Below are 11,273 nucleotides of genomic sequence, written 5' to 3'. Positions count from 1 at the left end.
TTAGTCCTGCCAACACACAGGCGGCCAGGCGCCAAGGCGGGACTGGGGGACTGGGGGGAAGGGGATAGAGCTACTGTCAGGGGCTTGGTGAGAACCTAGAAAGACCCCCCACCCAGCAGGGCTCAGTTCTTGGCAAGAATCTTGGCTGGAGTCTGTCAGCATCTGTCCTGTAGCCTTGGGGAGCCCAGAAAAAGTATTCTCAAGGATCCTCTTCTCACTTCTGACCTCTGTCCCCACTAGGAAAAGATACCCAATTGCCATCTGGCCCCCTGAGATGCCATCTTAAATGTTCTAGCCTAGGAGAAAAGCTAGCTTTAGAAAATCTTCAGGGAGGCCAGAGAAGGCTGCCCTCTTCACACAGCCTAGGGTAGATGGGAGGTAGGTGGCATTGACATCTTAGCCTCTCTTCTCTGAGGCCTCTGAGCAGCTACGGTCCCTGCCCTTCCCCTCTCTTGGCCTCACACCTGGGCTGGACCTCACACATACCCCCACTTACTTGACTATCATGCCTGGCCTACCCCGAAGCCTTGCTCTGCCTTCTAGCTTTCCCAGAACCAGGTCAGCCATCAGACCTCCGCCAGCAAATACCTGTGTCAGATCCAGGGATGGGGATGCACCTGGTAAAGGGGGCTGATGGCAAGCAAATGGAGCCAGAGACCCCCACAGGTGCACCAGTTTGCTACCCTGGACATCACTAATTGCTCTTACACCTCCCCAGGGCACCAGAACAGTAGGGGAAATGACTTCCCAGTCCCTGCCAGGCCTCAGAGTGGGGCTCCCCCAAACCCTTGCTTTCGACCTCATGTCTCTGGCTTCAGTTTCCTTCCTGTTTCCACCGCCCCCCCAACTCCTCCCCACTCATATGCCCCTTTCAACAGACATCCTCTCCTCCTTCCTTCCTCCTTTCCTCCCACTTTGCCTGGGAGCAGAGGTCCTTTCCCCCTCCATGGACCCTCTAGCCTCTTATGTCTCCTTAAAAAAACAGTCCTTTACAACCAAGCCCTCTACCCTCCCCACCCAATCAGCTGGGCTCCTGGAAAGAGGAGAACCCAGGGTTTCTGAAGGGAACTACAACTCCCAAGGTACACTCAAGGTAATTATGGTGCATACTGGGAGTTGTAGTCCTCCTTGAGCTAGCTCTTAATTTGGCTGAGTCTGGAAGTGTTTCTGGGGGAGGGTAAAAGCCAAGGCTAGAGAGTTGCAACATGGGTACCCTCTGCATCCCCTCACTTTGTTTTTGCCATCCCATTCCCACATGACACCATGTATCCATGACTGACATCCATCTTCCTTGCTGAGACTTGCAACCCATCTTCACTTTAGGGCCCCACCCAAGAGATGCCCACACCCTGCCCTGCTGCCCCTGGCAAGGGTGGAATGAGGGGCCCCATGAACTCTCTCCCTGCCCCCTGCCCTCCAGGCCGGTTCCCTCCCTTTATGGGGATCAAAGGGCAGGGAGCAGCCCCACCCCACTCCCTTGCAAGCTGTAGGCACTAGACCAGGGCTCTCAGAACTGCAGGGACTTTGGTGCCCAAGCATTTGCTTGGGCCAGGGAAATGCCAGGAGGTTGGTACCTGTGGCAGGGAGTGACATGAGCCCCAGCCCTGCGGAGCAGATCCTTCAGTGACTGCTCATGGGGCTGTCCTTAGCCTCCCAGCATTCCCATATGGTGCTGCCTCTTGAGGACAGGGTTTGAGAACAGGGTCTTGGACCTTATCTGTAGGGCCTAGGGGCCTGGCCCTGCCTGGCTGGCACCAAGGTACAGGGGTGACCCTCCCCCACCTCAGGCCCACAGTTGGCATGGGGTGCTGGGAGCAGGGGGGTAGGAGGGAGAGGAGGGCAGGACTGCCAGCATCCTGGTGGGTAGGTGCCAACCGGGCCGGGAGCTGGTGAGGGGCAGCAGGCCAGCGGCATTGAGCCAGCAGCTGTTGGGGGGGAAAGGGGAGGGGGTGCTTTAGGGGACATTTCTGTAGTCCCCCCAAGACTAGCATGATTTGGGATGGCCTAATGTCTGGAGGATACTTGGGTACCCCTTATTCCAAGAATAAGGGACCCCAGGAGTTGTTTAAGACAAATTTTGTGGCCCACCCATCTCTGGGCTCAGAGCCCTCCTGAGTTGCCCCTCAGGCCCAGGCGGGTCCCACCCAACCGGCCAGGGTGGCAGCAGCTTGCGCAAGGGGTGGGGCTAGGCGCTTCCCAGCAGATGCCCCCTCCCAGCTCCTTCCTCTTTCCGTGCCCACAGCTCCCCCCATCTGACTATCCCCCTCAGGCCATCTCTGTCCCCCTGGCCACTGGGGGCTGGCAAGAGTGCTGCCCCCTGGCCTGGTTGGCAGGGGCTGGTGACCGGGCAAGGAACTGTGGTATGTGAGTGGGTTTGGGGTGAGGCTATGGGGAGGGCGGGGTGCTGCCTTGCCCAGCCCCTGAAGGCCCCAGCCCAGTACAGGGTGGGGAGAATCTGGCCAGTTCCCAGTAGGTCTGAGGGGCCCACTGGTATCTGGAGGGCCTCTCTGTGGTCCCTTAATCCCACATGCCCTGAGGGGCTAGGACCTGGGCACCTGTCTCCCCTGGCACTGACTGTCTAGGGTTCCCCTCCTCCCTCTTTGGCCACTGCCACCTCCTGTCCCCTCCCCTCTCTTCTTCCTTCTCCTGGTCCCACCTCCAGCAGCCTCTCCCATTGCTCCTCCTCACCTCTGTCCTCCTGGACTGTCCCAGTCCTACCTTCCTACCCCTCACCTTTTTCCCGTTTCAGGACTGAGTAAGGACAGGCGGGGGTGGGGACAGCTGGGGCTTAGGGCACTGCAAGCGAAGACTCTGGGCCCTCTCCCACGCTGCCAGCCCTCTGTAACCCCTCCCTCCAGGTTGGGGGGGAGGGGGACAGCACCCAGAGGGTTAAGGCTGTAGGGGGGAGGGGCTGGGCCAGGTCGTGGGCGGCCCCTTTGAAGGAGGGAGCTGGAGCAGGGGAACAGCCACCCAACCTCCCCCCCAATAGCCTGGCCCTCCCCTTGCCCCTCCCAACCTGCTGCCCCCAGGGGCCAGGAGGAGTTGCCGGCAAGGCCCCTCAGCGTTCAGGTGAGTAGGCCCTGCTCTGGCTTGGGAGGTCAGGCCCCAGGGGAGGCTCGCAGGCCTAGAATTGGCCAAGGGTCAGAGAAGGACTGAAAAACAGGTTGAGAAGAGGGCTCCCAGACGTCACTGGGGGCTTCGGGAGCTGAGGGTCTGAAGAGCTGGTGTGTGGGGAGACCTCAGGATCCAAGGGACCCGAGAGGACCAGAAGAGGGGCCTACTGGAGCTGAGTGATTGCTGGGCCAGGCAGGAGGTTGGACAGGCTGGCAGGGAGCCGGGCTCTGGGGATCGGGCTGGGGTGTCCTCTGGGGCTGGGGGGCTCAGGTTTCTGCCGGCAGCTTGGCGGGTGTGGGGTTACCAGTCAGCTCGGTTACCCAGCCTGAGACACTAGACTGGGGGGAGGGGGGGACAGGGCAGACCCTGGTACCTTGAGCCTTCCCCTCGGGCCCTAAGGGAGCTCGCACTGCTTAAGCAGACCCTGCTGAGAACCGGAGGACCAGGGTCTGAGTGGACAGTTGCCCAGCCCAGGGTGGGCACCCTCTGGGGAAAGTCCAGCAGCTCCAGTCCTGGAAACTCTGACAACAGAGAGGCACCCATTGTCCCCCTCACCCCACATCCGCTCTCGCTGTACAGCGCCCCCCCCGCCATTTATTCTCCCTAGCTGGCCCCCAAATTTTGGTCTCCTGCTCCATTCAGAAGGCGAGTGTGGGTACTCCAAATAAGACCATGTCTTGGCAGGACCAGGCCAGGCCCTAGAGGGTAGGTCCTGGTCCTGAATTCCTCTGTCCTCTCCTCCCCGCGCATGGCTGGAGAGGACAGAGAGATGCCTGGAGCAGGGGCCAGTGGAAATGTGGGAGAGGCCTGAGGAGCGGAGTCAGGGAAGGGGAAGGAAGGAGAGGTGAGGAGGGTGTTGAGCAGGAGGCCCGGGGACAGGTGTGGAGAGGTGAGGAGCCAGGAGCCGCCAGGGCTGAAGCAAGGAAATCAAAGGACGAATCTTTTGGAGGGAAGACGAGGGTCAGAAAACGTAGCAAAGAGACAGAAAGTGGAGTCCAAGAAGAGGGCCAAGAGTGAGGGGTGGCCGATGGTAGAGCATCCAAGAGCGGAGGGTGAAGGTGGGAAGATGCCCCCATTCCATCCTCCGCCATCTTTATCCCCTCCTGTTTCCCTTGATGCGCCCCGGGCTGTCGGCCAGAGGTGGTGTCACTGGCAGAAGACATGGAAGGGCACTGAGGTCTCCCTCACCCTGGAGCCCCTGTACCAGGACGGGGGACTTAACCCCCAGGGCGCCGGGAAGCGGCCAGCTCCCCTTGCCTCCTTCCCCCTTCGTGGCTTGCGGTCTCTCTTCCCCGCCTCGGCCCCCAGGAAGTGTGAGTGCTGGGGGTGGTGAGGTTAGGAGGGGGAAGCTTCCCATGGGGGATGGGGAAGGCATGCAGAAAATTCGAGGGGCTGGGCGGGGGGCGCAACTCCATAGATGCCTGGGACATCCCTGGTCAGAGGACCTGTCCTTCGAAGCCCTTCCCATCCTCCAGGGACATGTGGCTTCAGCTCCTTCACCCTGTCTTCCCAACTGGGCAATCCAGATGGCCACGGCCGCTGGCCCCCAGAGGCCCTGGAAAGGGGTGGGGGAGGCTAGGGAACAAGGATTCCTGGGTCCCCAAGGACTTTGGACTGGTTGTCTAATGTCCCCGGCCGCTGGTCCAAGCCACAGGCCAAAGCCCTGGCTTCGTGCGAGAACTTAGCTCCAAAAAACAGGAAGAGAACCTGAGGCTGGAGTTGGGGTGGGGGGTGGGGGTAGGAAAGAGAAAGAAGTAAGGAGGAGGGGTGACCGGCCAAGGCCCCAGGAGTATTGGGAAGAGCCTTAGGTCTCTCCATCACCCACAGCAGGCAAGTGCCCCAGCCCGGTCCTTCTCCTTCCTCACCCCAAGCTGCTGCTCCAGGAGAAGCCCAGCCAGGCCCCACTCGCTCGGGCAGAGCCTAGGATAGGGGCTTGAGGCCTGTGCTGGGGGGGCTCCACGTGCCCGTGTCTCAGGCCCATATCTATTTTCTCCGCCGCTAATCCTGGTTCCGCCTGCTGCCCCCCACACTAAGCCTCACTCCCCTAATCCCCAGGGTGGGGGGAAGGGGGGCCAGCTTTATTCAGCTGCCCTGTTCAGGGCCTCCTATCCTGCCCTTCAGCTAGCTCAAGCCAGCAGTGTTGGCCCTGGTGCCCCCAGCCCTGTGTGGACGCTGCCTGAGGTCAGATCCTGGGAAGAGCTCTGGTCTCCTTCTTCCTAAGACAAGATCAGTGCCCTCTACCTTTTGGTTTCTTGGTGGTGGACACACCCTGGCAGGTGCCCTTGGGCACTGAGGGATAGGTGATAGGGGCTCTCACCTTTGTCCCCCTCCTACCTTTCTCACCCATAAGTCTTCCCCCAACCAAAGATGGGGCAGGCTTGACTCAGGGCCCAGTTTCAAGAGAGCTGCCCACCGGCTTGGCCGGTCTAGCAGGCCTGACAGTGAGGGGAGCCTGGGGGGGTGGCGGGAAAGAGGGGAGCAATGGGGCGGGGCCCTTGGTTCTTCCCCCTACCAGGCAAACAGACCTTGCCTGGTTCCCTGGCACAGCTACCCCCCCAACATCACACACACCCATGCCCACAAGGTCTTAGCAAGAGGGGGCATGCCGGGCTGGGTGGGGATAGGCCGCTTTCATGGGTTGTCAGGGGACTAGCCTTCTGGGATGCAGAGGTGGGAAGGGTGCCCAAGGTGGGGTGGGCACCAGTACCTCACTCTGGCAGAAAGAAGGGGGAGGCCTCCACCCTAAGCATCCCTCCCAGGTGATGGGCCCAGGAGTGCCCCCTTGGCCTGGTTGGCACCAGCATTGTTCCAGGTGGCACTTCTGTTGGCATCGGTGCCAGAGCCCTGGATAAGGACTGGGGGAGTTTCCCAGAAGCTGGAGGTATGAACACCCTCTCCTGGCCACCTGTGTCCTCTGCTTCTCTTTCCTAGCTACCTCTTGGTCATGGGCATTAGATTTGGGCCTAAGGGGTCAAACACCCACCCTTGCCCAAGCACAGTGTGAGCTGCATGGTAAACCAGCCTGAGCCTGTGACCTGACAGCTGGGTCAGCCAATGAGCACCCCTGCCACACCACGTTGCTAAGGAGACCAGCCCTGGGGTGGGAGAAAGGGGGCGGGCTTAGCAGCGGGAATGGGTGGGGTGGGTAGAGAAGGAGGGCAAGGGATGGGGTAAGCCACGTGCCTGCTGGTGCCCAGCTCTCAGCCAATGGACAGCCAGAAGAGCCCCACCCATTCCCCTTTAGAAGGGACGGGATCCACTTGGGTCCAGGAGGGTGCCCACTACTGCTTAAGAGGCTTCCACTATTGCTGCCCACTTAGTTTTTGTTCCTAAGTCCTGGGGCCATGTGCCACTTGTACCATTTGTAAGGGGGCGGCAGGAGAACCAAAGGAAGCAGGGACAAGTCCAAGACCGAGTGGTCCCCAGAGAAGGAGGTGATTTAGGGAAGGTGGCCTCTCTAAGGGTACCTAGACACGGGGGTGCTGCTCGCTCAAGCCTCTGTGCAGGAGCCTGGCGCTGCAGCGAAGGTGGCAGGCATGGAGGCAGGCAGACACGGTGCAGTTCTTGTGTCCTAAAGAGGAAACCCGTGGCTCTTGATTCTCCCATACACCCTACCCCCCCCCCAAAAAAAAAGCCTTTCCCCATCAATGGCCAGAGTGAACAGTTGCTGGAGTGTCAGGTCACTAACAAAATGACAAAATATAAGTTTCCTCGGGATCATCTGAGCTAGCCTTTAGTATTACAGATGAAGAATAGGACTCCTTTGGAAAGGAAGTGACTTGTCCAAGGTCAGGTGGCTCCTTAGTAGCCCTGCTCCCTCAGGCTAACTTGAGGGAGGGCAGACCGGGCTCCTCTGGCCTCCTCTGGAGGTGGTTTCTTGGCACAGCCTGTCTGTGTAAGTCAGGGTGCCACTGATCGAGCCCTTACTCGGTGTCCAGCTTTAGGCCACACTTGGTCTCATTTACCTCTCCCCACAACCCCAGGGTGAGCTGGAATTCTCCCATATTGTAGATGAGGAAAGAGGCTCAGAGATTAAATCATTTGCTTAAGGTCACAAAGCTAATCACCAGCAGAGTAAGGACTCAAACTCAAGCCTGGCTGATTCCAGAGCCCAGCTCTTTCCAGGCCCCACTCTGTCCCCAGTTGCTCCAGACCCACAAAATGTCGGGGCTGCAGGGCTGAGCCCTTGGGGCTTCCACTCCCACCCTTTCCTTAGACAGTTCTGGAAAGTGGAACACTGAGAGAAATAACTTGCCCAAGGTCATTCAGGAATTGAAGCCAGTCTCCCCACTTCCAGGCCAGACTCAAGCCTCAGCTGCTGTCCCCAGCCCTGCCTGCCTGCCTGAACCCGGAGACTGGTTTCTGTGCTCCGTGTGATTAGACCTGAGGGAGGACGAGGGTGGAACCTCTACCCTCCAGAGAGGGGGCTCTCCTGGAATGGGGGGGGGGGGTGGGGAGCTAGTGGGAGGAGGAGGAGGGGAGGGGTGGGACTGGAACTTGGCCTCATGGCGGTGGGGGGAGGGGCAGGGGCGATGCTTATCTGTGCGGGGCAGGAAGCACCCTCGCCAGTGACACCCCAGCAAAGGGTGGCTGCTCCTTGGCCCCATGGGGGAGGGGAGGATGTGGGGGGGGATGGTGGGACCTGTTTCCCATTTGGCCCCTAGAAGTGGGAATCTGGGAAGGGGAGATGAACTTTTGTTGGCTGGGGGAGGGGCGGGGAGATGTGGTGCTTGGAAGCTCTCTTATTTGCATAGTGGCTTCTAGGGTACCACATGCTTTAGAGAGGCGCTGGCCATGCCTGGTGTCCAGTGGGAATCTGAACTCCCTCATTGGCTTCTCCCAGGGCTATGAAGAGGCCCCATCACAAAGGCTGTTACCCATTTTCCCAATGACTGAGGCCAGAGCCACCAAAGTCCTCCAACCGATTCTCCTAAACCAGGACCCAGCATCCTGTCAGTCCAGTACTTCCGAAGGGATGGGCAATGGACAGGTGGACATCTAGGAAAGAGCCAGAAAGGCAGGGCTCCTGCACTCCCAGAGCAGAACAGAGTGACAGTGATTATGAGCGTGGACTCTGGGCCACCGGAGCAATCTGACCCTGTCCTGCACCCGGGCAGTCACTCCATCTGTCTGACTCCCAGTTCCTTATCTGTGGTGGGTGATGATCATACTCCAGAGGGCATGAAAGATTAAATGGGCGTAAAGTACTTAGAAGAGTGGCATGTAGCCATCCCTCAGTGAGTGTCAGCCTGCGTCGGTGCCCCTCCCTGGACCCCTTAAAGGCTAAGCACTTAACCCCGCCCTCTGTTGACCCCACAGGAGAAGATGGGGAGCCCTGAGGATGACCTGATTGGAATTCCATTTCCGGACCACAGCAGCGAGCTCCTGAGCTGCCTGAATGAGCAGCGCCAGCTGGGCCACCTGTGTGACCTCACCATCCGGACGCAGGGCCTCGAGTACCGCACCCACAGGGCTGTGCTGGCCGCCTGCAGCCACTACTTCAAGAAGCTCTTCACTGAGGGCGGTGGCGGGGCCGTCATGGGGGCCGGGGGCGGTGGGACAGCGGCTGGGGGAGCAGGGGCTGGCGTGTGTGAGCTGGACTTTGTAGGACCAGAGGCACTGGGTGCCCTGCTCGAATTTGCCTATACGGCCACACTGACCACCAGCAGCGCCAACATGCCGGCTGTGCTCCAGGCCGCCCGGCTGCTGGAGATCCCCTGCGTCATCGCCGCCTGCATGGAGATTCTGCAAGTTAGTGGCCTGGAAGCCCCCAGCCCAGACGAGGATGACTGTGAGCGAGCCCGACAGTACCTGGAGGCTTTTGCCACCACCACGACCTCAGGCGTTCCCAATGGTGAGGACAGTCCTCCACAGGGGCCACTCCTGCCACCGCCACCGCCACCACCTCGGCCTGCTGCCCGCCGCAGCCGCAAGCCCCGAAAAGCTTTCCTGCAAACCAAGGGGGCCCGAGCAAACCACCTAGTACCTGAGGCGCCCACAGTGCCCACCCATCCCTTGACCTACGAAGAGGAAGAGGCGCCGGGTAGAGGGGGCAGCAGTGGAGGCAGTGGGCTGGCGGACAGCTACAGCCCTCCCACAGGAGTTGCCTCACCTACTGAGGGTCCCCTAAGCTACGACACCTATGAGGGTGAAGAGGAGGAGGAGGAGCTGGTGTATCCCCCAGTCTACGGGCCAGCGCAGAGCGGCGGGCCCCCTCTCTCCCCAGAGGAGCTGGGCTCGGATGAAGATGCCATCGATCCTGACCTGATGGTCTACCTAAGCTCCCTGCACCAGGACGCCCTGGCACCAGGCCTGGATGGCCAAGATAAGCTGGTTCGAAAACGCCGCTCCCAGATGCCCCAGGAGTGCCCAGTCTGCCACAAGATAATCCACGGGGCAGGCAAGCTACCACGCCACATGAGGACCCATACTGGCGAGAAGCCCTTCGCCTGTGAGGTCTGCGGTGTCCGCTTCACCAGGTGAGCGCCAGGGGGGGAGCTGGGGGTGGAGGGGAGGCCATCCGAGTGGAGGCCATCCGAGTGGAGGCCGTCCCAGAGAGGTGAGGGCCTGTGTAGGTTCCTGGATTACAGGAGAGGCCAGAAGAAAGCCAAGGAGGTGGGCATGCGGAAGGCAGAGTGGGTGACGGCCCTAAAGAGCATCCTGGGACAGTCACCGAGTCGAGGGTGGCAGCGATAGGAGTGAGACAAGGCCTGGGTCAGTGACAAGGATGAGCCTTGGGACCCATCCTGAATGCTTCCCTCGCCCCTTCCCCCCTGCCTGTCCCAGGAACGACAAGCTGAAGATCCACATGCGGAAGCACACGGGAGAGCGGCCCTACTCGTGCCCGCACTGCCCAGCCCGCTTCCTGCACAGCTACGACCTCAAGAACCACATGCACCTGCACACGGGGGACCGGCCCTATGAGTGCCACCTGTGCCACAAGGCTTTCGCCAAGGAGGACCACCTGCAGCGCCACCTCAAGGGCCAGAACTGCCTGGAGGTGCGCACCCGGAGGCGCCGCAAGGATGACGCACCACCACACTATCCACCACCTTCCACCGCCAGCCCATCCCCTGCTGGCCTCGACCTCTCCAATGGCCACCTGGACACCTTCCGCCTCTCTTTGGCTCGATTCTGGGAGCAGTCGGCCCCCACCGGGCCCCCAGTCTCCACCCCAGGGCCTCCTGATGACGAGGAGGAGGAGGGGACACCCACCACGCCCCAGGCTGAAGGTGCCATGGAATCCTCTTAAAGAGGAATGAGTGGCCAGGCTGGAGCAGCACAAGGGCCGGGATCCCCATGCCAAGCAGTGGGAGCAGGCAGGACAGGCGCAGCTGGGGTCAGGGGCACGGAGCCTTGCTGGCGGCAGAATCGGCCCCTTCCCCTCGGTTCCCTCATTCCAGTTCCAAGCTGAGAAGGTTTGGGGGCAGAGGCTCCCCAGATTGGGGTGATCCCCCAAGAAGTGATACATATGATATTATGTATATATTTACAGCTCTATTGTAAAGGTGGGGTCCCTGTCCCCAGCTGCTCCTGGGGAGTAGAAGCAATAATGTATTTGATTTGTGGGGTCCCACTTCGGCTATGCGGGTTTCTAGGGGGCGGGGGCTTGGGACCAAAGCCTTGCCCCCCTCCCATGCCCCTTTGGGGGTTTTGGCTGTGTAAGGGGGTGAAGGACTGCCCCTCCCTTCTGAGACCCCTCCTTCCTGGTTTCTGTTCCCTTTTCCTGGCAGTGAATTATGCAAAGGGGGTTGGCAAAGGAAGGGTAGGTGGGGAAAAGCAAGGTGGGAACTTGAAAGATTGGGGGGACTGGGCCTGTAAGGAAGGAGCCATCCCAGTCCCCCTCCGCCCTGCTGCGGCGCTGAGTCATGGGGTCCTGGAGAAGAAGGGGCGGGTGCCTGATTGGCTCGCCCGCCCCTGGGGGCAGCGGGCGGGCCCCGCCCAGCTCCGGAGCGCAGCTCCCTCCCCGGCCTCCCTCCCCTCCCGCGTCCCCGGGCAGGGAATGTCTTGTTCCCGCCGCTCCCTCCCTGGGGCCAGAGGGCAGGGCGGGCCGGGCGGCGTCGTACCCTCTCCTTCCCACCTCCTCCCCGCCCAGGTGCGAGCCGGAGCCGCCACCGCGCCGCCCTGCTCCACGCCGCCCCGGCTGCGGCTCGCGGCTG

At 60.8% G+C, this 11,273-nt stretch overlaps 1 protein-coding gene across 3 annotated transcripts in view; it reads left to right on the top strand.

Moving 5' to 3' along the window:
* Zbtb7b (zinc finger and BTB domain containing 7B) overlaps nucleotides 1-10,690 on the top strand; it is a 15,217-nt gene extending 4,527 nt beyond the window's left edge. For 2 of the 3 annotated variants that reach the window (XM_015502796.2, XM_015502798.2), the window contains exons 3-4: nucleotides 8,434-9,593; nucleotides 9,901-10,690. In XM_015502796.2, the coding sequence (XP_015358282.1) occupies nucleotides 8,440-9,593; nucleotides 9,901-10,366 (1,620 nt within the window). In that variant the 5' untranslated portion in view covers nucleotides 8,434-8,439 and the 3' untranslated portion in view covers nucleotides 10,367-10,690. Of the gene's footprint in view, nucleotides 1-2,916; nucleotides 3,070-8,433; nucleotides 9,594-9,900 lie in introns of those variants that run through there. The other variant, XM_048814765.1, reaches the window with a different exon arrangement.
* Nucleotides 10,691-11,273: the final 583 nt, after the last annotated feature.

Source organism: Marmota marmota, unplaced genomic scaffold (genome assembly GCF_001458135.2).
Source record: "Marmota marmota marmota unplaced genomic scaffold, marMar, whole genome shotgun sequence".
In the NCBI taxonomy this organism is placed as follows: domain Eukaryota; kingdom Metazoa; phylum Chordata; class Mammalia; order Rodentia; family Sciuridae; genus Marmota; species Marmota marmota.
The sequence above is the reverse complement of the archived record's forward strand: the minus strand, read 5'-3'. Positions and strand labels throughout refer to the sequence as shown.